Genomic DNA, 26,588 nt, shown 5'->3' with positions numbered 1-26,588 from the left:
CTTGGGTCTTTTAATGTTGGAATGTGAAGGTTCTTTTTCAGGATTACTTCTACTTCTTTTTCCAGCATTAACAGTGACCACCTGACATCCAGCCCATCTCATCTTGTTCCTGTAATTGCCCATCTTAAACTTGATGCTGTTTTTCCATCCATTCCAGCCAGTCTCAGATCCTGCTTCCTTTAAATCATCTGGCGAGGAAGACACTGCAGGATTGTCAAACACTTCTAAAATGGGAATAACTTTTCCTTCTGCCAAGTAAGAGTGACTCCCCTAACAGGTAATGAAGGGGCGAACCTCAACCTTTACAAAGCCTGTGACTAGATCACATTGTAAATGTACAAGATGTAATGGTACACTCTACACCCATCTCAAATCCTTGTACCAGGACACTAGCACCACAATATGATTTCTCTGACAAAGGCAATACGTCAGAAGTAACAAAACTCTGCCTAGCACCAGCATCACGCAAAATGTTTAATTCCTTCTGATCATCTGCCTCTCCCATTAATGAAATTAACCCCTTCATTAGAAAAGGCGCAAAGCTACCATCATGATCATCATTTTGTACCGCAGGAACTGAACTCACAAAACCAACGCCCTTAGGCTGCTGTTGCTACTTTCGTTTAAGAGCAAGACAATCCGCAATAATATGGCCTTGCTTGTGGCAATAAAAACATTCACAATCACTTTTAGGTGATGGTGAACTAGGTTTTGGGCGAAAGGGCTGTGACTGAGAAGGTGTGCTAGACGAACTCTTTGCAGTGTATGCAGATGCAAATACACTCTTGTGCGTTAGCACAAACTCATCAGATAGCACGGCTGGTTGTGACACAGAGGACACCTTCTGTTCATTCAAATAAACTACGACTCTCTCAGACAAACATGATTTAAATTTCTCTAGTAGCAACAATTCCTTCAAAGAACTGAAATCATTTACTTGACACACAGCACACCACTTATCAAATAATATGCTTTTTTCGCATGCGAATTCCCATTTTAATCCCATCGGGGGTGCCTCTACATGTACCTAGCGACTGATTTGGCCCACTGCCCTGCTCCTTTTCATTCATTTATTTACTTATTTATTATTACTCTATATTATACCGGCAGCCTAATACTCATGAATGCACTTCGTTATCTTTTAACTCATCTCCGGCAAACGGCATCTACATGATACAAAATATGATAGGTATGGAAAGTAAAAAGGGAAATAATAGGAAGGAACAATTCATAATAAGTAGACTGAGGATTGGACATGGCAAGCTAAACAAAACTCTTCATGTAATAGGAAAACACCCGACAGGACTATGTGATGAATGCCAGGAGGAGGAAACAATTGAGCACATAGCTAAAACTTTACAATAAAGTGAATTAGTTAACATTAGTTAATGTATTTACTAACATGAACTAACAATGAGCAATACATTTGTTGCAGTATTTATTAATCTTTGTAAATGTTAGTTAATAAAAATACAGCTTTTCATTGTTTGTACATGTTAGTTCACAGTGCAACTAATCTTAACAAATACAACCTTTGAATTTAGTAACGTAGGCTAAATGTTGAAATTAGCCTAATATTAACTAAGATTAATAAATGCTGAAGAAGTATTGTTCATTAAGGTTGTTCATTCTTAGTTCATGTTACTGAGGTAGTTAACTAATGTAAACTAATGAACCTTATTATTGTAAAGTGTTACCAGCACATCTTTATATCATGCAAGAACAAGAAAAGCAAGAGTTGAAGAACCAGCTACGGGAAATGTATTAGTGTATAATGTTAAAAGTAAAGTAGAATGTGGAAATAATGACCAAGGTCGGAGATATTTGATTTCCTAAGGAGGACTGGAGTGGAAGGACGAATTGAGTTAGTTAAAGTGAGACAGCAGGTGGCAGTAATGCAACACTATGGATGCTAACTGCCGTAAAATTCCGAAGAAGAAGAAAAAATACATTTTTCTGGGACCTAGCAACCCTGGTCCCACTCCTCCTTTTCTGTCTCCACGCTCTAGCAACAGGAGATAAACAATGTCTGTGCAAAAAAAACATAAATGTTCTGTCATTGGGTGCACAAACGAATATAAAAGTCTCCATAAACTCCCGGAATCTGAGCAACTGAGGATGCAGTGGATACATTTCATTTATGAAGGGAATGTGCCAGAGAAAGTCGTCAAAATATTATTTATTTGCGCAAATCATTTTACGCCGGACTGCTTCACAAACGAGGGTCAGTTCAACGCGGGATTTGCTAAAAAGTTGTCTCTGAAAAGAGGGTCATTACCAACGCTTCGTTCTTCAGACCCAGCACAAGTAAGAATGAATGACACTTCCTTCATATTTTGCTAATGTTTGCAAATTTCCTTTCCGAAAGAGCTTGTTAGAATGCTATAAGGCGAATGTGGCTGGAGTTTTCTGACAGAAACTTTTAAGGCCAGGTGCAATGTGTAATATTTTTGAGGATCTATTGACAGAAATGCAATATACGATCCATAACTATATCAGTGGTGTAAAGACCTTACTTAATGAACCGTTATGTTTTCATTACCTTAGAATGAGTAATTTATATCTACATAACCGCGGGCACCCCCTTCTATGAAGGTCGACGTATTGTGACGTCATGTTTCTACCGTTGCCGACAGCGAACAAACAGCGCTACAGAGCGCGTTTCGTCATTAACTTGAATGAGAAGCAGCAGAAAAAGACGCAGCAGAATTTCGGGAAAATGAATGACCACAGTTATTGTTTAGGACAAGAGCCGACGGAGGGTAAATCTGCTTCGAAGAAGAGAAAGTATGATGAAGCCAGAAAAATAAGGGAGAAACGTAGGCAAAAATCACGGGTCAACATCGGTGTGGCTTTTCACCGATGGAAGGGTCTTAAGAGGGAAAAAGGCTTTCAAAGCGACGCCGAAGTTGCCTGTTTTCTGCTGGACAGGTAAGGTATTCCAACTTTAACAATGCAAATGAAAACTGTTGTTTCATAATGTTAGCATTACCTAGAAGCTAGCCATAGACACCGTGAGAAGTGACTTTTCCCTTGTCAGTGGTGTAAAATAAATATGTAAGTTAGTTATATTGTTTCATGTAACTTAGTTCTCCCTCGCTGTGTTATGGCTTTGCTATGTGGGGAGAAATGTGCTGGTTACGTTCGTGAGACAATCAGCTGATTAGTACTATTGACCGTAAAACACTAACGTTAGCCTACAGCATAGCAGCTCATATTAGCCAGCTAAACTTTTACTACCCTGTTAGAAAAAAAATGTAGTTGGATAGTTTCATACTTAGGTAAAGTTGGTTTTATATTCGCACATTCGCGTTTTCAATTATATGTGCAATAAAGCAAATTTTTGCAAATTCTAAGCAGCTAACCTTACATGATATGGACAACAAAGATGATCAACTACTACATTTTCCACAATCGATCAAAATGGGAAAGTATTGTTTTAATGGCATACTAACTTGCGAATGTCCAATGTAGTGTGGTAACCAAGATAGGGACCGTCTGAAAAGTTGTAATATTTTTTCATTGTGTGCAAACAGACAACTACATTTTAGCCAACTTCAGCTGTATCAGCAAATATCTCACACATTATGTGTTCTAATGCTATTGATTGTCCTTTAGCAACAATAAAAAGTGCATTTAATGATAGGATAGGAAACCTGCCTCACTGCACATACTGTCCACAAATATTTTTAGAATCAAATTACATTAATTGACTAAAGGGATTTTTTATTATCCAAAGGTTGTAGTATATTCCTAGTGACCATACTGACTTACTACACGTGAAATTTTGACAATACCTCCCTTACTGTACCAACAATAATCAAATAAGTTTATGAAAAAATTACTGTAATTCACCTAAAGTATTTGTTCATGTTCCAAAGGCTGTAGTGCTTTCCTAGTGACCAGACTGACTTACTACACTTGACAATACCTAATAATACTGTATTACATAATAATATAATACTGTAATTCACTAAAAGGGGTTTTGTTTGTTTAAGGTTGCAGTACATTAATAGGGGCTACATTATTATTAACAGTAGTGACTGAACCTGTACGCATTGGTGCAGCAAATCTGACAGATAATGAACAGCAAGATCATGGAGGCATTCAAGATACTGTATAGTGTACTGTTTTATTTCTATTATCTTTGTAATTGTTCATGGAATACCACTGGGATTATACATAAAAGTTGTAATTAATTCCTCATGGTTATAGTAATATTTCAATATCACCTCTTCAAAATTTTGCTGTTGTTGATCCTCTCTTGGTTTAAGTTGTTCTTATATTATCATAAACCCTTTAACTGATTGTTTTGTCAAGTACTTTTTACTTTACTAGGCTATATTTTCTTTTAGTGAAGTGACGTAAAAGTTTAAGTAAAACAAATGTGTGTGTTTGAATGCAATTTTTTCCAAATGTTTTCAGTCAGGACTACTTTGGGTAAACAAAAATATTTAAGCAATTGAACATGTCATTTAATATTTATTCATTGCATTATGTAATTGGTTAACACACATAACTATAACTGTTAGTGTTTTGTTACATAATTAATCCTTGTCATGTTTACCAATGTGAACAGTGCCAAAGATGGTACCCAGTGTATGCTGCATTGGACTATCACCAGACAAGCTACCTGGAAAAGATGCCCAATGGTTGTGCTCACTGTGTACCTTAAACAGTGGAACATCATTAAAGAATATCTGCTGAAACTTCTACGTCGTGACCTTCCGTGATTGTAATGAATAGAAATTGGACCAATTTTTGAGTCTCTAGGACCAATTTTTGAGTCTCTAGGACCAACTCTATAGCGCCACCACCAGTTCAAAAATTCAACATTAAAAGGGTTATAGCTTTTGAACCCTTTGATCTAGATGTGAATGTAAATAGATGTAAAATGAAACTTAGTACACCTGATTCCACTAATTATGGTGATCACAATCAATATCTTACATTAAGACTCCGCCCATTACAGTAGTGGCCATTTTGAAAAGTACAGTGTTCAGTTTTTTTGCTACTCATTCAAATTTTGTTAAATTCTTACAATGATCTTTGGACCGAGCCACACAGAAGTGACTGAACAGATTTTTGATTTTCACTACCGTTCCCGATATATTTTTCTCCAAATTTGACCTGTATTTGTTGCCTTATGGTAGTTAGCTTAGCATGCTAATTGGTTAGCATGCTAACCAGATGCCATTCTTTCTAATGTGGCTCTTCAGCTATCAGGCTAACCATAAACTACATTAGCATTACGTTAACTTAGCTTGGTAATCTGGTGAACATGCTTTTGTGTGCTCATTCTTACACTTAAGCCTCTCCTTGGCAGCTTGGTAAGACAGTGTCAACTGAGTGGCGCAAGCCGCTAAACCACGTGCCACGAGCCCCGAACCATTCCGGTTGTGGGTTTGAATTCTGTGTGGCACATTCCCAGACCGCAAGAGGTATTGTGGCCTTAAGTGGTGGAAAAGTTGCTTCTGTTCCAGACATGGTGTCTATATGTGAACGAACTCGATAAATACAACATGCAGCAAATTTATACAAAAATTATTCATTTTGTATTGCTTCTCACTTGAACTATTGGACCTTCTTCATCTTGCAAAAAACGCAACTTCCTAGTGGCGCAATGATATGAGTGACAGGTATCTGACCCAGATATAATCGGTTTGAGCCCCACGTGAGATGATTTAAAAAAATTGTGTGTAATGTTGTGTCATGTCGATTCCTTTATTATTCAACGTTGTACTGATCTTTCTTCCTCTTGGATTAGAAATAAGTATGTCTTGTTCATTCTGTGTTCATTCTCATCTGAACTTCTGTTAATTTTGAGTTAATTTTCACCTGTACTTCTGAACCAGCTCTTTTTTTCTTCAGTTTCTGCTGTTTTTACTCTTCCTGCTCTTGCTGCTGCTTCAGGGGCTTGGCCCCGTATCGCTGCTTGCAGCTATATTTCCACTTGTTCCTTAACCTGTAACCAAGAATACTAACACACACAGACACAGTTTCTTCAAGATTGGATTTGGTGAGGAGGAGAGTCTTCTCAAAACATCAAGATAACATGTTGTTTCTTTCAAGGAGAGGATACTTTAAATCTAACTGTAAAGTAAAGACTTTAACTAAGAAATGGTCTCTCAACTATAGGTTTCAATGACTCCTGAGACCATTGCTATCAGGGTAGCCTAGAAAAGCAGATGGATGTAGTGACACCTGTTAAAGAAGTCCATATTTCATCTCTGGAAGCTGGGCTAAATGAGCAAGCACTGTTATTGCATTCCTGGCATGGGCCAGACCCTTACGTTACACCTCAGATATCAAATACAGACATTTAAAGGATACATGAAATAACATTTTCGATAATTACACTGGTAATTTCTATAACAAAGTAAAATCTCATAAGCCTAGAGAAGTCATTCAACTCATTTGATATTTAGAAGGAAAACTATTGATTAATACCTTGATTATAATCACTCATTAGATATACATTGAAGCAGCAGTGTGTTCCAGAATCCACTTCTTCAGGACTTCATAACAAAAACTTAACTTGAATCATTAAAATAAGGGTGTTGCTTATTTATAACGTTGAAAATATGATTAACCTAAAATATCTGCATTTTTTTTAATCAATGAAAGAAATGTGTTGTACAAGGAACAGCAGTTCTAATACATACTTTTACCTAATACATTTATCAAAGTTAATTGAGTAGAGTGATCACTAGGAACATACTATAACCATTACAATAATTTTTTCATAATAATATGTTTGTACAGGTAGGTATTGGCAATATTTAACATGTAGCCTAGTCTTACTGATCTAACTAGAAGTCATTCTGATCACTAGGAAAGTACTACAACCTTTGGAATATATAAAAAACACTATAGGTGAATTACAGTTAATTACATAAACATATGTAATAAACACATGTAATAATGTTTATTACATACATATATTTGATAATTGTACAGTAAGGGAGGTTTTGTCAATTTCACCTGGAGTAAGTCAGTCTGGTCACTAGGAAAGCACTACAGCCTTTGGAACTTGAAAAAATACTTTAGGTGAATTATAGTAATTGTTTCATAAATATATTTGATTATTGTATGTACAGTAAGGGTGGTATTGTCAATATCTCACCTGTAGTAAGCCAGTCAGGTCACTAGGAACATTCTACAGCCTTTGGAATATCCCTTTGGTGAATTATTGTAAGTTTTACATAAAAAATATGTGTGTACTGTACGGTCCCTAAAGCAGCCTCGTGAATATGCAGCAAATATCAAACCTAAAATTTTACCCCGCTTGGCATCTTTACTTTTTAGGAAAACTTGACTATGTTCGTGTGACATGGCACTGTTTGTGTATGTGGTACTGAAGGCCCTACATGATCCTACCTGCACCTTACAGTTTCAATAACTTTTCAGTGCAGTGGTTACCCAAGTTAAACACTTGAATGTTATTAAGCACTCTCCAAAGAACACACTACACCATGGGGATTGGCATATTTATTGCATTTAGATGACTGAAATGCAGCAATATATAAACCTCAAAAATCTTATATGGTGGAACAAACAGCTCCAAAACTTGTTAAAAGTGCACTGTTGCTGCAGTACATGAAGTGTGCTAGTTGAGTAAAGTTGCCAATAAATTCACAGATTCGAACTTCACGAATCAATAACTCGTGAGCTAAGCATTGTTACTACACAAATAACATTGTTGTAATAATGTTCTAATAATTTCCCTCAAAACGATCTTTCCTCCGCAGTGGACAAAATACATTGATCTCTATATGCGCAGGCGGCTGAGAGACAGATCCGAAGGGACCAGTCAGTAACAGTCAAAAACACACATTATACTACAGGGCCGTTGAATGCTTGAATCTGATTGGTTGACGAACGTTCTAAGGTGTGCATTATTTTCAGGGAAACGCACGGCTAAAGTAGTTCCAGGCAGGTCTTGACCGCATTACAGTTCCATATCACTTCGCGTAGTCAACTGTAATAACGGAAAATAGGATACAATTCATAACAAGAAAAAACATTTAGCCCCATGCGCTTGATCTGCAATTTTCAATGTCTAGCTTCACAATCAATGGAAACATGCAGTTTAATTTTAATAAATAAAGCCTATATTTCTATCTATAATCAATAGAAAATTAAACTGAATATAGGGTAAATAAATGGATAGTCCTGCAGCACGGATTTTTATTGCAGATAATATAACAAATAAATAATTATTGATAGGCCTTACTTGTTAAAAGGCTTTTTTCCCCCATTTATTTGGCTAGTCTACTATCATCTGTCAATAATAGAAAAAAAAAGAATGAACGAATTAATTAAAACGAATTGAATTAATAAATAAATAATAATAGGCTATTGACGCACATGCTTTTCTGTCTCATTATTGCAGCATCTCTCTCTAATAACTGCATAAAGCCGAGCCGAGGACACACTTTAAGGCCGGTTATGAATGTAATTTGATGACTGATCATGCCCAAACGCTTGTTCAGCGCGTTCAGTCTGTGATCAAAGTCGGTGTTTAAAATATACTGCGATGAAAACAGTCTGAGATTGTGTCAGCTAGTCGTGTGTCCCCAGCATTAGTCTGCTATCAGTGGCTCAAACCTCCGTTACTAACTCTAAAATGACGTTTTGGAATTAGCAACGGAGGCATTGGATTAGATGCGTAAGAAATTAGTCCTACATACAAGAGCGTTTTAATGACAAAAACTTTACAAACGTCTTGAAATACATAATCTGAACAATGTTTCGAGGTGTGGTAACTGTAGTATAAGCGGAATAATTGACTTCAGGTCGTTGAATTATTAGAAAAATAATGCACACCCGAGGTATAACGGCCACTCCGCTTCGCGTCGTGACCGCATTACCACCTCGGGTGTGCATTATTTTTCTAATAATTCAACGGCCTGTCGTCAATTATTCCTTACCTATAGTGTCACTGAATTCAGTTCACACATCACTACTGTCCTGATGGTTATACTACAACACTTATTTTGGGTAAAAAAAATGTTTGCATTATTTTTATGATTTGTTTTTATGAAAAATATTCAAGAACTTCACTGTAATTCTCTGTATTGTTGCCAAATTCAGATCACACATTGTTATACAATTATACAATTGTATTGCATTTATCCAAAACAAAGTCTTGAATTTGGCAACAATACTGAGAATTACAGTGAAGTTTTTGAATATTTTGTAGTAACACTTTTCAGGTTTTGCACTTTGCAGACGGTCCTTTCTCAGCAGCCTGCGCATAGAGATCAATGTATTTTTTCCACTGCGAAAGAAAGCTCGTTTTGAGGAAAATTAGGTTGTAGCTGCAGGTGTTATGTGTGTAGTTATGTGTTAGGTGTTATTTGTGTAGTAACAACTTTTAGTTCACGAGTTATTGAACGCGGAAGTCCGCGAATATGCAAATGTGCGAATATAAAACCAACTTTACCCAAGTTAGTTTCATGTGGTTCTTCTCCCTCGCTGTGTTGTGGGTTTGCTATGTGGGGAGAAATGTGCTGGTTACGTTCGTGAGACAATCAGCTGATTAGTACTATTATATTACATATTAAGACCCTTGATCCTCACCTGACTATGGCTTTGTAAACTTTATCCATGATGTGGTTTATAATGGACTGTGGTACAGAAACAGTGACAAAGTTACACACTCTTGGCTTACGTTTTCCATGTTGTCTGTTGGTGATCATACTTGCACCAGATGTGATAGTTTTTGGGATGTTCAGTTTATTAGGCCAGATGAGCAAACCCTACCAAGATGTAACACGTGGATTACAGTAGAGTATTACTGTCATGTATTACAGTCGTATGCGACTGTGTCATGTAGCACTTAATTTATTGATGCTGCTGTTGTTTCTCCAGGTACGAGACAGGTCCTGCTTCCACTCTTTCTTCGTCCTCTATTGAGCCATCACTCCGAGTAGGTCCTCTGCCTCTCCTTTCCCTGACTGCACCTCCAACACCTCTGCCTCTCCGCCCTCTCCCTCTCCCTCTCCCTCTTCCAGTTACCTCCGGTACATACTCAGGTTGTCCCTGACTCTACAAACGTGGAGAAAAACATGCTGTCTGAACGACGCCTCGGACATCGTAACGTTAGCTATTTCCCCTTACCTAGCTGCTTTGATGCTCTTATCCATAGCTCTTATCTTATACTAACTAGCATGGAAACAAGCTATGGTAAAGTCAGTGAATAAAAGACTAACACAATGATGAACAAGTAAAAATAACAATCGCAAATTCGCAATAACGTGGTTTTACTGAATAATTAAGTAAATATAATTTAATATAAAATATAATATAAAGAAACCTCATTGCTTGACTTGCTACTCTCTGCTGACTCAGACGACGACATCTTTTATACTACGTCGGCCACCGTAGCTTCTCCTTCGAGTTTGCAAAGGGAGGGATAGGCTGTGAGTGACTGGCTGTTTGCAATTCGCAAACCTCACCACTAGATGCCGCTAAAAATTACACACTGCACCTTTCATACTCCACCGACAGACACGTTTGTAAATTATAACCATAATTAAACAGATATATTACCTGTTCAATCTCCATGCAGCATTATCTCTGGCTCACTCAGTGGGGGCGCAAACAAACTAAATCACACTGTTAATGCAGGAGGACTGAATGTAATTGATAAATAACCATTTAACGAGTAATGTATCATTACTGCAAGGTTCGGTTCATTTGTGACGCGCACCGTTAAGTTTCATCAGTTTTGTCGTGTTGCCGGTCTTGGCAGCAATTATCTTGTTGCAGATATTGCATCGCGTGCTGTTGGCATCGAGCCTGGTGAAATGTTGCCACACTTTTGATCTTTTCCCACATCTTCTACATCTATGGGGGTTGGGAAGCTTACACACTACAGCAGGGGTCGGCAAGTAACTTTGGCCGCAGGCCAATATTTTTTTTAGCCAGTAGATGGCGGGCCAGTTACACAGAGTAGGCCTATGGATACCAATTAAATACTCTTATATAGGCCTATAATCGCGGAATATGATGGGTCCGTCACCGTCCGTAGATCATTCGTTCAATCGTTCAAAAATAAAAAGGTGAAAAACGACTTGTTTTTCCATTATTTCCTGAACTAAAATGAAAAAACGAATAACGACGGGTTTTCTGATTTTCTGATTGTGCTCAGATCAAAAATAGAAAAAATTAATTACTGGATTAGACAAATTTTAATTTTGATTTTTAATTTAACACCTTAGGCATATCAAGGAAATCATTTTAAACAGATCAAGTACTATTGTGGTAACAGATTACAGCCATTTTAATAAAGGTGTGAATAGCAATCATGCCTCATTCGCTTACAGTCCGTACACACATACACACCTAAGGTTTAAGGAGGTCTGCGCGGGACTGTTTTTTTCCCGTCCCGTTCCCACAAGGTTCTATTCAGCAACCGCTTAAAATACACTCTGTGTTCACCCGCTTTATTTCCCGACCTGATGGGTATGCAAAATTTAGATCTCGTTTCCATAATCTCACATTCAAATGTCTCTAACGGAAAGAAAGAGATTAAGTAGCCTATAATAATTATAAATGCTATACAAAAATTGTGTTCGTGTAAATATAAATATTAGGCTATTTTAACATTGTACTGTCAGCAGAGAAAAAAAATGCCACAGAAAAAAATTATGAAATATAAATAACATAAATTAAATAGGACAAAGCCTATCACTCAAATTTCTAAGCAACATAAACGAAAATCATATTGCCCTACTGACAAATGAAGTAGGCTATTTTCTGCCGAACTATTTCAAACATCCTTGCAAAAAAAAGAATGTTGTTGACTGACAATGGTTTCAGTACCAAACAGCTCCTCAGAGCTAGGTGTACAGGTGGTCAGAATTAAGTGCGGATACGCTGTCAAAATATGTAGGGAGTGGGCTATTGTCAGTCTGACCGCCCGCTCCGTCCAAAGTACACAAGAGTTCTGATCGCTACCATCTTTTGACGCGCGAATGGACACAAAGTGGTCAAGCGTATAACTAGACGCGGCAGGCGCGAATTTGACGCGCTATTCGCGTCCGGTGTGAACGCAGAGTTATACTTAAATGTAATCCCGTGCCGCATGATTCCCTATGGGCGTTTCACACAGTATGTGGTGGTGAAATCGCCGCGCGACTACGGCTTTTCTCAAGTAGTGGAAGAATTTTGTGCAGCATTTAGGACTTCCAAAATAATCCGGCGGGCCAGAAAATATTGCTGGCGGGCCAGTTTTGGCCCGCGGGCCGCCAGTTGTCGTTCCCTGCACTACAGCCTAACGTGTGAGCCACGTCTCTGGGCGTAACCAGAGTAAACTAGTGTTTTTCCCAGGCGGGAAGGAAGTCGACCGGAAGTTGAAGTCGGCCGGGTGCCGACATCTTGTAGCAGAACTTCACTTGCGTTAGCATCCCATTGACTCCCATTCATTTTGGCGTCACTTTGACAGCGAATAACTTTACATCTGAGGCGTTTAAAGACTCCATTTGTCCATTATTTATTTCTAAAGATACACGACAATGTATAAAATGATCCATTACCTTGTAGCTTATGTTATGGACCCGTAGAAGCAGTTTTTGTAAAAGTAGGCTAACGATTGCGTCATAACCACGCGACTCTCTGTCGCACACTAGAGAGATTACCGTATAGACGGGAGGAGAAGCTCGCGGGCAATCGGGGGGACGTGGAGGCAAAATGACAATATAATTAATCAGAATACCTAGCAAAAGTTTCTCCTGCTCCAAGCTTATGGACAGCTCCTACTCACACTCTCCGTCTCTGCAAGATTCGGAAGGGAATGATTCAGATTTCTCTTGGCACAGCTACTAGAAGACAGACGGGTTGCTCACGTGGTCCGTGTAACGCTTTGCTCGGTTTGAGTCTGCGCGTCAGGAAAGGAAGTGCTAAGAAATCGCTGAAAATGGGCTTCACTTGTCTCAATTGAGTTCCAATGGGGTCGCTGTGTCCATTTCTTTTACTGTCTATGGTTTTTCCTTGATGCCTCGCCACAGCCAATTATACTGCATGTTTATTGGCTCACTGCTGTTGACGAGATTAACCCCTTAGGCATCGAAATTTGTACCGAACGACAAGACATTTTTTGATACTTAATGTTATCGAGGCAATTCGGTCGGTGCCTAAAAAGTATCGAACGCAATACTAGGGATGAAACGATTACTGGTAGAGATGCACCGATTGATCGGCTGGTGACCGTAATTGGCCGATTTTCAAGAACTTTAACAAGAACTGGAGTAGGCTATGTCAGAAAATAATATTTATAGAAAATTTACCCATTTAAACTTGTTTTTATTATTCAGTTTGGGTAAAAGTACTATATGGTGTTTTATAAAAAAATAAATAAAACAAAGAGTAAACTAGTCAGAATATACAGTATAAGCTTTCTTTTAGTTTAATTTTAATTAACTTTTAATTTCCCACACCAGGAGTAAACAGGACAAGATAGACAAGACAAGACAAGATAGAAAATAAATATTTTTGGTGCTGTAAAGTGGTTAGAAAAAATGAAATTGGAATCGGTTAAAATCGGTATCGGCAGGTCAAACTCAATGAAAAATCGGAAATCGGAATCGGCCAAGAAAATTGTAATCAGTGCATCTCTAATTACCGGTTTTACGATAAACCACGATAAAATGTCCTGACGGTTAGTATTATTGTTTAAAATTTAATTATCATTAAAACCGTGTTTGATTATCGCGATTTTGAAAACTCGCGTTAAATCCTGTCCAGGCAGCATCAGTCTGACAGCCGCAGCATGCAACGTTGTTGTTTTTTTGTATGAGAAGACATGGCCGAAGGCAGTGAACAGCGCTCGGGAGATTCATCCCTATAAATCCTCCCCGCCACTGCAGCAGTTTCTCAGTGACGTCCGATATTTGACTTACAATTCTGTGTTTTTGTTAAGCCACACTAAAGGCAGAAAAACATTGTAAAGCACCATATTCAACATTTTCATGCACTATATTCCAAGACATCTGAAGCCATTCGATAGCTTAATGTGAGGTACAAATGAACATTAAGTCGTTAAAGTTAATGGAAACTCATCTCTCCTCTAGGGGTGTCAATTCCAGGTTTTTTGGAGAAAGCAGCTTTTTTTGGAGTCTGTCGACTAAAACATTAGGAGTCGGGAATCGGAGTCGACGGACTCCAAAAAAAGCTGCTTTCCCACTCCAGTACTGGATGGGACATTCTGATCGACAATTTGTTTTTTATAACAGTAAACGGTCTTTATGTAGTTGCATTGTTATATTGTCATGTTTATCAAAATAAAATTGATTTAAAAAAGAACTTAGACCCCCTTTCATTGATAGTATATAGGCGTATGTTGAACTTTATTCTTGTACAAACAGACGCTGTATTAAGCAGTCCATAAAATATTAAATCGAAAAGTATCTGAAAGCATTTGATAAATATTGCATTTATTTCAATTTAGCTGTGGTAAAGTATGCAAACACAGCAAGAGCGTCACTACGGGAAGCAAAAAAAGTGTCTGGAGTCAAAAGGGTCTATGGTTTTACATAAAAGTACGTTATCTTGCAGGAGTTTATTTCTGTTTCTAAATCATTATCTTTCTGCTGGGACTTTTAGATCCCAGCACTGGAGTAGAGCACTATGAATTGTTCTTCACATGCACAGTAACTGAAATTTAAAACGGTTATAATAAAAGGCTCAGTAAAGTTGTATAGATGTGATACACTACTCATCAATCTCTTCCCCTTGTGCTTTGAACTTTTCAATGTGAAGCGCTGCGACTCTAAGATGCTTCAAGTGCATCATTCTGCTCACGGGATGCACATACGAGCGATTTGCCGTTCTGTATTGGAGCCTTTAATATTAGGCAGCCTAATACTTTTGCGCAATGAAAGATTATTAATAGCCTTTCTTGTTCTGTCCTATCTACCATTGTTGCCTCATTAAAAAGATGTGCCATACATTTTAAAGACATGTCTTTTCATTTTATGGTGAATATATAAATACATTTAAAAACTTGTTTTTCATCAGTTTATTTTATAGCAATACAAAGAGCAATGTGGAACATTTTTACCTTTTATTTGTTCCACACTAAATGTTTTTTTTTTTTTTTTTACTAATAATAACTATAAGAATAACTTTTGCTACTGAATTATCCACTAAACTCATTTATAATAATATTTTTCCAATAGATTATAAATGTAGCCTTCTCTTACTGTGGCAGTTTAAATCTTTGCAAATAAATAGCTTCTAAAATTTGTTTTGACAGAGATAGTTTGTTTTAATTTTTCAGTTCCTCGGAAAATGGCCTGAGATGTTTTAATTAAAATCTTATAAAACTGAGATGTTTATACAGTGGTGGCCAAAATTAGTAGAACACCTGACACATCTGAAAATATTGACTTTTTTTGCCTCCAAAAGCATGATTTCATTTCATAATGTTCATGAAAAATGCAGATAGTTGCTCTGAGCACAACAAATATCATATGAAGTGAGTCGTACTGTTTTTATACACTTTTGACTTTATTTAGTATGTCCACCTTTTGCAGCAATTGCAGCTGCACATCTGTCTGGTATACTGTCAATAAACTTCCTGTGGACTTCAACACTAATGTTATCCCATGCCTTCTGCAACTAAGGCCAAAGGCTTTCCTTTGAATGTACAATAGATTTGTCCAATTTATTTTCCAGCTCGCCCCAAATATGCTCGATGGGGTTGAGGTCTGACTTTGAGGGGCCAGTCCATCATTTTCAGTGTTCCAGCAGATTCCTTGCGTCATAGGTAGTTCCCGCAATAGTTAGAAGGATGTTTAGGGTCATTGTCCTCTTGCAAAATAACAACTGTTAAAATAAAGTGTTAAAGTGTTATAATAATTTTGGTCACCACTGTAAATTCATTTTGTACAGTGTAAAAAACAATCGTCCAGACAAGATGATCATTACAACAATATTAAAGTAACATTTTAATTCAATCAAAAATGGAGATGCAAGATGGAAAGTTGCATTTTAATTTAACGATAATGCGTTGCTATTGACGACGGTCATAAAATGTAATGTTTATGCTTAAAAAAAGTGCATAGAGCTGCTAATTTTATTTGTTTGTTGATTTTTAAATATAAAAATTGTTAATGTTTTCAGTGTGCGTACATCAGTTCTTTTTGAACATTTTCATCTCATTTTAACATAATCTTGTTAATTTTGATCACTATAATCGTGATGTGAAATTTTCATACAGTTTCATCTCATTTCATTTATTCTATTCATTTATATAGCACAAATAAACACAACTATAGTTGACCACTGTGCTGTACAGGACAAATCTAAAATAAATAAAAAGAGTGAGACACAATAGAAAAAGAACATAGTTAAGATGAGTTATATCTTCATATTTGACCATAAAAAGAGGACAAATGCGAAATACAAATATGCAATTAGATTTATTAGGAAGAATGAACAAATCATGAGAGCTGATTCCATGGCTAAAAAACTTTTAGGCAATGACACAAAAGCCTTTTGGAAAGAGGTAAAAATGATTAATAATAGCAAACCCTCTCTCCCCTGTATAGTAGACGGAGTCTCTGGAACAAATATGATTGTAGAGCTGTGGCGACAGCATTATAGTAAACTATTCACCTGTGTCCAGAGTGAACCTTACCAGGTTGATAATGTTACTGTAGTGGACACAATTAAAACTCATGAGGTTTTTCAAGCAATCAAAAACTTGTCTGTAAATAAAACTACAGGTATGGATCTCAACATGGAGCTGAACATCTCAAGTTTGCAAGTTTAAGGTTAGCACCTCTTCTTGCCTTATGTTTCACTGCCTTTATTGTACATGCCAGACTCCATGATGAAGGTTCTCCTAGTCCCGGTAGTAAAAGACAGAGTAGGAAAAGTGGGCAACTCAGATAATTATAGACCCATTGCGCTTGCTAGTATACTCTCTAAAGTTATTGAGCAAATCTTTCTGGCAAGGATTGACAAAATAGTTCCTTCAACAGACAATCAATTTGGGTTTAAGCCCAAACATGGCACAGATATGTGCATTTATGCCTTAAAGGAATTACTAAGTGACTATAAGAGCAAGAATTCATCTGTTTTTATATGTTTTTTAGATGCCTCTAAGGCGTTTGATTGTGTGAATCATCGGAAATTATTTCATAAACTGTGTCAAGCGGGTGTGCCTAGGTATATAGTTAGATGCTTGTCATACTGGTATGCAAACCAGACTATGCAGGTCAAGTGGGCAAACTGTGTGTCTGCTCCTTTTCAGGTCTGCAATGGGGTCAGACAAGGAAGCATTTTATCCCCTGTTTTGTTTAATTTTTTTATGAATGACCTGTCTAAGCGGTTAAACCAGTGCAGAACGGGCTGTATGGTTGGAAGTTCAGTAGTAAATCATCTAATGTATGCTGATGACTTGGTAGTGTTTAGTCCCAGTACAGCTGGTTTCCAGCATCTTCTCAAACTGTGTTCTGAGTTTGGAGAACAACATGATGTCAAATATAATCCTTCTAAAAGTGTAATCATGATCTGCCGAACGAAAGAGGACAAATGTATGACATTCCCTGACTTTAAGTTGTCTGGTAATGTCCTTAAGGTCTGTGATGAAGTCAAATATCTTGGTCATGTGATCACTGACCGTCTGTCTGATGATGAGGACATTTATCGTCAGTGTCGTATGTTATATGCACAAGCTAATGTACTCCTTCGGAAATTTGGTTATTGTTCTGATGAAGTTAAATAACTTTATTCAAAGCATATTGTACTTCACTGTACACAGCAAATCTCTGGTGGAACTACAAAAAAGCCAGCCTTCAGAAACTACAAGTGGCTTATAATGATGCACTAAGACTTTTGTTAAAAAAGCCGAGATGGACTAGTGCCAGTGACTTGTTTGTGTCTGCTCGAGTTAACACATTGAAGGCTGTTTTGAGAAACACAATGTATAATTTAATTTGTCGACTTAATGAGTCTGGAAATAGTGTCATCATGTTACTGACTAACACTGAATATAGCGCCATACGCTATACATCTAAACTTTGGAGACACTGGTATGACTGTCTTTTGAAAGGATAGAATTATTATTATTATATATATTTTTTATATGTATTTAATGTGATGTGTTTTAATTTTGTGCCGTCTGTTGTTTTTTATGAAGTATGGACCATGAGTCTGCAATAAAAGTCTATCTATCTATCTATCTATCTATCTATCTATCTATCTATCTATCTATCTATCTATCTAGTTAAATGCCTGGGTAAAAATATATGACTTTAGGTTAACTTTAAACTCATGTACTGAGGATAAAGACCTCGGGGATAGATTATTCCATAGCCTAGATCCAATGACTGCAAACACACGATCCCCTCGCGACTTCAACTTTGATCTGGGCTGGGAAAACTTTTTTCCGCTTGTTGACACAGACATCTGACTGGCGGATTCAAATTTAAAAGTTAAGACAGGTAGGAAGGCGCCGGACCATTTAGGGATTTAAAAACGAAAAGCAGTATTTTGTGTTCAATTCTGTAACGTACTGGCAACCAATTTAGAGCAATTAAAATTGGAGTAATATGTTCTCGCTTACAAACTCAAGTTAAAAATGTAGCTACAGCGTTTTGAACCATTTGAAGCCTTGTTATAGTCGACTGGGATATAATATAGAGAATTACAATAATCCAAGCGAGATAAAACTAAAGCATATGAAACTCTTTCAAGATCTTTGAAGGATAAAAAGGGCTTAACTCTGGACAGAAGTTTCAAGTGAAACAAACTCGTCTTAACTATTGTATTGATTTGTTTATCAAGTTAAAGGGTGGAATCCAGAATGACTCCCACATTTTTGACAGCTGGTTTTATGTAGGAGTTCAGATTCCCAACATAGAATTTTATTTGATCCATTTTATCTTTACCCGTAGAGTGCCCAAAGCAATGGCTTGCGTTTTGCTCACATTATCAGCTAAGAAGGCAAGCAAGGTTTCTAAGCCTTCCTTGTCATTGGGTTTCAATGGTTTCATGCCAGATCATACAGGAAAGTTGGGCACAGCATGTTTGCTGTGAACGCAAAATCTGCGCACATCTGGCTTACTTGAACATGCACATTACTACGCAACAAATAATGGCGCGCTTGTTCATTTGCATTGAAGCAATAGCGTAGATTAAAAAGCATTTGGTTATCAGAGAAGGAATTGTTCTTTTCCAACATCCTACATTGTTCTTTGTACTGTATTTAGCTATCCACCTTAAAAACATTGGTAAAAAGAATTAGGATAAAAGAGGAAGGAAGGAAACGGCTGGATGACAGGATTTTGTATGAATAAGAAATTATTTTATGAAATCCAAATTGCGTAATATATGTATTTTGGCTAGTAGAAGTTCTGAATGGCCGGTAACTTTAGTAGCCAAATTGGCCGGTGACCGAAAAAGTTAATTTCAAACCCCCAGTGCTGGTCAGAATAATTATATTATATAAGTATAATTTTATTAAAAAATGAGTTGAAGTAAAATAATTGAAAGAGGGGGGAAAATCACATTATGTAATAAATGTTTTTCTCCAAAACACATTGGGAATAATTATTTGCCCCCTTTTATTAAATACTTTTTGCAACCTCCTTTTTCCAAGATAACAGCTCTGAGTCTTCTCCTATAATGCCTGATGAGTTTGGAGAACACCTGACAAGAGATCAGAGACCATTCCTCCATACAGAATCTCTCCAGATCCTTCAGATTCCCTGATCCATGTTGGCGCTTCTTCTCTTCAGTTCAGCCCTCTCATTTTCTATAGGGTTCAGGTCTGGGGACTGGGATGGCCATTGCAGATGCTTGGTTTTGTGCTCAGTGACATTTTTGTCCATTTTTGTTTTGATTTTGATGTTTGTTTTTGGATCACTGTCCTGTTGGAAGATCCAAACATGGCCTGTTATAAGATTTCTAGATTTTTTTAAATCTCTAGATTTTCTTCACAAGACTTTTGAAAATTGTATCACATAGCCTAGAATATCTGCTTCAAAACTATGTGAAAATCATCCTGCGCACTCATTCAGATAAAACAATATATTGATTTAAAATTTGTAATACATGTTTTGTCTAAGAAAGCTTTATGCAAGGAGGCGTGAATCATCATGAATATTGATGTGTTTCACACCTGGGAAAGACAAAGACCCTCCCCTAATGGCCCTATCAGGTGGGGCTGTGAGAGAACTATAAACAAAGAATGAGTAGAGATTTAAAAAAGAATGACTTATTTACAACACAACATAATCCAAAGATACACAACAAAGGACAAAAAAACACATTATTGAACTCACTGATCTAAAGACAGAGACTTGAACAGTCACATAACTTAAGCCACTCCTGAAACATAGTCCATACCTGTCATTTCCAAGGTGTTTGATTTTTCATTTTACCATGGTCATGTACAGAGACTCATGTGAATGTTGAAGTCTAAAAAAAGTATGAAAAAAAACTATTTAAAAAAAAAACTATGAACATGCTGATATCAAGAGAAACTATAAGGCTGCACGATTTTGGGAATACGTTTTAGATTTTTCTGGTTAAAATTGCGATTTAAAAATTACCAGGTTTATTGTGCCTTGTAGGCATATACGTGGAGGGCTGCATAAAATAATAATAGCCTATATTCGTATAGCCTATAGTTTCCATTCGTTATGACGTTATGAAATGAAATTGGAGTAAAAACATGAAGTCTAATGTTTGGCACGTTTTGCTTTTCAAACGCACAGCGTGAGTGACTCAAACTCACAGCCTGTGCAGAGAACATTTTTCAACATGTTTCTGTCTATATAGCCTATATATATATATGTGTGTGTGTGTGTGTATATATGTGTATATATACACACATACATACACACACACACACATACATTTTATGGCGCTTTTCCATTACCAGTACCAGCTCGACTCGGCTCGGCTCGCTTTTCGCTCCATTTTCCATTGCAGATAGTACCTCCACAATACTACCTGGCCGTCATAGCGACGCTGCAGGAAACTGCCGTGACTTAATCTTCTACGCGAGACACACCCGCTACCCACATACACAGGACAATGGAGGAAATTGAGTGTATGCTGTTTTTGGATGTTTTTGTTTTTGTTTTTGCTGTTTTTTATTCAGGATACTCCGTCTGGCGTGTGCAATGATGACGCAGTGAATAGTGACGATTCTCTCTAACCAATCAGCAGTCTGCCGTGTTTTCACGTCACATTTTAGTATCGCCTCAGCTCGCTTAGAACCTCGCCAGAGGTGGTACGAAAAAAAGTACCTGGAAGCAGGTACAGGTACAACTTTTACACAGTGGAAAACCAAACAGAGTCGAGGCGAGGCGAGCTGGTACTGTGTAGTGGAAAAGCGCCATTAGTTTTTAGTCTGGCACCAGTTTAACTAGTAGCTACAATGTAAAGTTTATGCAACAATAAAATGCTTACTATTATGAGTGGACATGTCTTACCTTAAAAATCTTTCTTACAATTTCTTACTTCTTCTGAGGTAAACAGCACAGCACAAACACAGTCTTCCAAACTCGATGAAAAGCAGAGGATAACTGAAGTCTCTGATTCTTTGTTTTTGAGGCAATGGGCGTATACAGGTCTGCGTTACTTGGTCCAGATGCTATAGAGTGTAATGACACCTTTGCCATTAATATGTTTATTAGCAACTGAAAAAAGCACAAATGTCAGGGCATGTCAAAACATCTCAAGGACCCCAAAAAACCCTTAGACCCCAAAGGGTTAAAGACAAGTTTTATCATCTTCATTTTCTGGTGCGATCAGCTGATAATCTGCGTACGTCTGTACAGCGTAACAGAGGATCAACTGGAATGTAGCAAATTTATGTTGTAATGTGCCATTATTAATTAAACAAAACGCTTGACTTTAATAATCTGTTACCTATTTAAGCATCAAGAACAGTAAAACAAACGCTGCCGGCCAACATCAGTTAACAGCATGTATGCTTCAATGTTATCATCTAAACGCCTATTAATAAAAATGACAGACAATGAATAGGCTAACAAAGCTCCGAAAAGTGTTTCGAATCAATAAATTAACATTTCAGAAGTTTTTATTTTTGACAGCATATTAAACTAGAAACAAAATTATGAAGATGGTAGAGCTGAGATTTGAACTCAGAACGTTTGAAGCACCACGAGAGACATGTTGACCACAGAGCTATCACCTGAACTCTGATATATGAGCATGAGCTTAACAACTTATGCTTGTGCAAAGCCTCATTGATGTGACATTTTTCTATTGCAATATTTGTTGAAATGTTTTCATTATTTATTAAAGAAAATTATGCTAATCATAACAACCTACTGTAAGCCTATTTAATTCTTAATTCATCCTAAAACACAAATGCTGCAGACTAACATCAGTTAGCAAGTCCTGACAATGTTTTAATTTTACAATCATTTAGTTTAATTTATTTCACTGTTATGTTTCAGTTCATAAATCTAGGCCTACTAACAAATTAAAATAACATGAAGTATATGACACATAACCTTTGCATGCACTGCCTTACTAGCTATAGAAAAGCTGGGCACACAATGTTAATGTTTAGCCTACTTTGCTTAAATTTGATGCAATAATAGAAGCCTACATTTGTTTCAGTTCTAAATTTGTACTGTAATTTCAGTATTGGGATTTCAGTATTGGGATTATGAATTCATTTAACTACAATGTTTCACTTTAATTTATCTGCTGGTCAGTTCTCAACGAGCAGCATCAGATCAATATTGAATATAGAGAATAAACTGACACTTTTCAAAGTCTGTGATTGTAGCGCCTCTTAGCAGTAAAATGCAGCAAATACACCCCCCCAAAAGTATTGTGGTTGAGTACCAACTGTAGCTCTTCTTTATGTGTCCTGTGTTAGACATACATCTCATTTAAGATTTAAAATGCATTTCATTTGTTGAATCATTGTATAAAGTTGAAGTGGAATTTATGTAATGTCTGTACTGTACTTTTTTTCAGATCTGGTCCTCCATACCTCATAACAATCACTGCTCACACCTTCATCTAAGCCATTCCCAAATGAAAGCTGTTGTAAAGATGGAGGTTATTAAAGGGGACAATGATAATATGAGAAATTCAGAATTATGTGGAGTGAAAGATAAAGATACAGAGGAACAAAGAGGTTGGTGTCCATTCTTGATTCTTCATTAATGATGTCTGAAAAACATTTTCTTATAGATTAACAGAATTGTAGATAGTTGTTAAAGATTCATAGAAGCAAAAAAAAATAGCATAGGACAAATAGAAGTGATTTAAAAGTCACATCTAGAAATATTATATTTCCATTTTAGACTCGATGAATGTGCAAGAGGAAAGTGAAGAATCGAATGAAATCGAGATGAAACATCCGATTCAGAACCTTCATGATGCCAGAACTGGAGGAAAAAAAGGACACACAAAATCTCAAAGAGCAAAAGCCAAAAAAAAAATTACCTGCTCTCATTGTGGAAAAGGTTTCTCATGTAATTCAGTCTTTATTGTTCATACAAGACGTCACACTGGTGAGAGGCCGTTCACATGCCCTCAGTGTGGAAAGAGTTTCATAAATAAAGGAAACCTTAGTGGTCACATGCAAATTCACAATGAAGAGAAGCCATTTACATGTGATCAGTGTGGAAAGAGTTTCAAACATAAATCAGCCATTCGGATTCACCAAAGACGTCACACTGGTGAGAAGCCGTTCACATGCCCTCAGTGTGGCAAGAGTTTCTCACAGAAAGGAGCCTTTAATAGTCACATGCGAATTCACTCTGAAGAGAAGCCGTTCACATGTGATCAGTGTGGAAAGTGTTTTAAATGGCCAAAAAGTCTTCAAATTCATAAGCTCATTCACTCTGGAGAAAAGCAATTTGATTGTGATCAGTGCGATAAGAAGTTTTTTCAGGAATCAGATTTAAAGGGCCACATAAGAGTTCACACAAAAGAGAAGCCTTACTTGTGTTCTGTTTGTGGAAAGACGTTTTCATGGAGGGGACGTTTTAAAGAGCATCAGAAAATACACATTGGTCTGAAAGAGTATTTGTGCTCCGATTGTGGTAAAGCTTTTACTACAGCCCCTCTGTTGAAAGTGCACCGAAGGATCCACACTGGAGAAAGACCTTACAAGTGTTCATACTGTGAAAAGAGTTTCAAACAGTTGGGAGGCCTGCAAGGACACGAGAGAATTCACACTGGAGAGAAGCCGTATCAGTGCCATCAATGTGGCAAGAGATTCGTCCATTCCAGAAGTGCACAGATTCACAGGAAGAAGAATTGCCCAAAATTAAATGGAATGTCAGTACAATTATAATGCTGTTTGTTTATTATTATTTGGGTGGGGTGTTTTATATAAATGTGGGAATTGGCTGTCTTCAGAAAAGTGTCAATGGTGCAGGGATTAAAGTTCTCCGTCGCTACGACGGATTTCCGTTAATTGCAGCAAGTCTATGACGGATTTCCGTCAATATGGTTCCAGTCTGTCCTTAATGTCTTAAATTCACTTTTAATAATTTTAAGGCCGTAAATAGGATTTCATTTCTCAAAAAGTGTAATAAATGTCTTAAGTTTGAATAGGTCTTAAATTAAGGAAAGACGAGGTGTATTCACCCTACTGAGGGCGATGTGATCAAAGCCTGGAGTGGAGCAAAAGCACGTTCCTCTCTCCATTCTAAGCGTTCTGTAATCACTTCGCTCATGGTCCACTCCGGGTTTTCAATTACCGCTCACGGAAAGTGCATGTCAGGCTACAGTTGCGCGCTGAGTTAGAATAACTATATTTCAGTTACCATGGACACACTTATAATGCAGGTAGGGCTAGGCGATATATCGATATAAAAAATATATCGATATATTTTTGAAATGCGATATGGAATTAGACCATATCGCATATATCGATATAGTTTGCGCTGTAAACCTTGCTCCCCGCGCCTCCGCTCCTCCTTTTCCATTCTGCATGCGTGTTTATCAGAGCATGTTATGAGAGGCGAATCATGACTACTTCAGAAAACCCAGCACAATAGGAACTACCAGGCAGTGACATGAGTATACGCTGAAATATAGTTTTTCACCTCAGAAAAACTGACTTTCTTGTCCTGTCAGCCGTTATACTGTTCTCGTAGCGCACACTCAATTGCACGCGCAAATGCGGCGGCGCGCGCTGTATCGCCTCACTGATCAAGCTAGTGCAAAAGAAACTACGAGCATGCAACGCCGTTACGTTGTAAATTACCCGAAATAAAAGTATGCAGGGATGATTTTCATTCTATTCACCAGGAGCAGTTTCCATGTTTCATTAACAGTTATTGTTAATATTGTGTATTCGCCATGGTAACTGTCGTTTCCATATTAACCCCAAAATGCCACTATTTTTCTTTGTATTATTTTTTATATTTTTAAATGACTGTAGTGGCTCATACCAACTTTGTATTAACAAAAACTAGTTTGGGACTGCTATTTAATAGCTTTAGCATAGGCCTAATGTTTATTTATTACTAGTCTTTATATTCTTACAATTTATGTTAAGTAAAGGGGAAAATTACTTGTGTGTGTTAACAAATGTTGTGTTAACGTGTTATAATTTGCCTATATATAATATTTTCCCCTTTACTTAACGAAAGTTTAAGTAAAGGGGAAGGCTTAGCGAAATGGGGGGAGAATGGCAAGCCTTTTAGTTTGTGGACTAAAAAAATCAAACAGCCAGGTACGTGTCTTTGCACAGTATGTCACAGGAGACTTCAATATGGCAATAATGGCAAAAAAGTGCTAGGTCACCATCAATCAGAAGCTAGTCACAATGCTGCCGTTCGTGCTCTACAGTAGCCTACACATGCTCCCTGCCTCGTTTTCATAGATTAAAATAGCTTTTAAAATACGCCTACTGGTAATATTAAAGCGGTTTAAAACGTCTCCCCTTAAAACGCTATTGGTCTCGACTATGTAAAATGTTAAAGGAATATGACTTGGCCTAAAAAAAAATTTCAGTCAGAAGAATTTTTCACTTTAATCCCTGCAATGGTGTTTCTTTTCGTCATACCTCTGTATAATGCTGAATAAAGTTTATAATAAAGTACATTTATAAGTGCAGTTCTGCTTTGTGTACTGGGGTAACCTCTTTATTTCTGCGGTTCCATAAGCATCACCTACTGTTGAGAAGTTTTTTGTGTCCATAAGCTGCAAGGTGCAAAGCATGTGCCACACCCCTCTTAGCCTGTTAATTTCCCTATTAACCTCTAGCTCCACCCATCCGGTCTCAAGCCAGTTATGGCTCAATCAGGCTTTATTAGCTGCACCTGTGCCCACAGCAGCTTCCTTCTGTTGCACGTGGATGTACTGTGCAGAGGACTGTTTTTTTCTCCTTTCTTTGTTTTTTCCTGCATGTGCATAATTGACCATAAACCATGCGCACAAACAGACAGACTCTGACACTCTTTGACAGACAGACCTGTGATAGGCTCCGCCCCAACCTATATCTCTCAGGTCGACCCCTATCAAAGTCATTATAGAGAGATTTCTTCCCGTTCCTTTTTAAGGAGGGAAGTGTTGGTGCACAGGTGCACACTGTGCTCATGACTCGTTCTTTTACAAAA

The 26,588-nt window shown here is 37.4% G+C and overlaps 1 protein-coding gene across 2 annotated transcripts; it reads left to right on the top strand.

Moving 5' to 3' along the window:
* Positions 1 to 1,955: 1,955 nt before the first annotated feature.
* Positions 1,956 to 26,051, top strand: LOC311086703 (uncharacterized protein). 2 transcript variants are annotated; one of them, XM_084119704.1, is made up of 4 exons: positions 2,333 to 2,931; positions 9,877 to 9,934; positions 22,984 to 23,146; positions 23,316 to 26,051. In XM_084119704.1, the coding sequence occupies exons 1-4, from the start codon at positions 2,615 to 2,617 to the stop codon at positions 24,311 to 24,313; spliced, it is 1,536 nt and encodes a 511-aa protein (XP_083975830.1). In that variant the 5' UTR covers positions 2,333 to 2,614; the 3' UTR covers positions 24,314 to 26,051. The 2 variants fall into 2 exon arrangements, with proteins under 2 accessions (XP_083975831.1, XP_083975830.1); XM_084119705.1 differs by lacking the exons at positions 2,333 to 2,931; positions 9,877 to 9,934 and adding an exon at positions 1,956 to 2,307.
* Positions 26,052 to 26,588: the final 537 nt, after the last annotated feature.

This window comes from Abramis brama (assembly GCF_963993115.1).
Source record: "Abramis brama genome assembly, chromosome: 7".
Lineage (NCBI taxonomy): Eukaryota > Metazoa > Chordata > Actinopteri > Cypriniformes > Leuciscidae > Abramis > Abramis brama.
Note: the sequence above shows the minus strand (reverse complement) of the source record. Positions and strands in the feature narration are given on the sequence as shown.

What these genes read in the sequence shown, in the direction of transcription:
- LOC311086703 (XM_084119704.1), top strand. Translation starts at nt 2,615, where the DNA reads ATGTTTCTACCGTTGCCGACAGCGAACAAACAGCGCTACAGAGCGCGT. An exon ending in CTATTGAGCCATCACTCCGA is followed by an intron (nt 9,935 to 22,983) that starts GTAGGTCCTCTG and finishes ACTTTTTTTCAG; the next exon opens with ATCTGGTCCTCCATACCTCA. An exon ending in AGATACAGAGGAACAAAGAG is followed by an intron (nt 23,147 to 23,315) that starts GTTGGTGTCCAT and finishes TTTCCATTTTAG; the next exon opens with ACTCGATGAATGTGCAAGAG.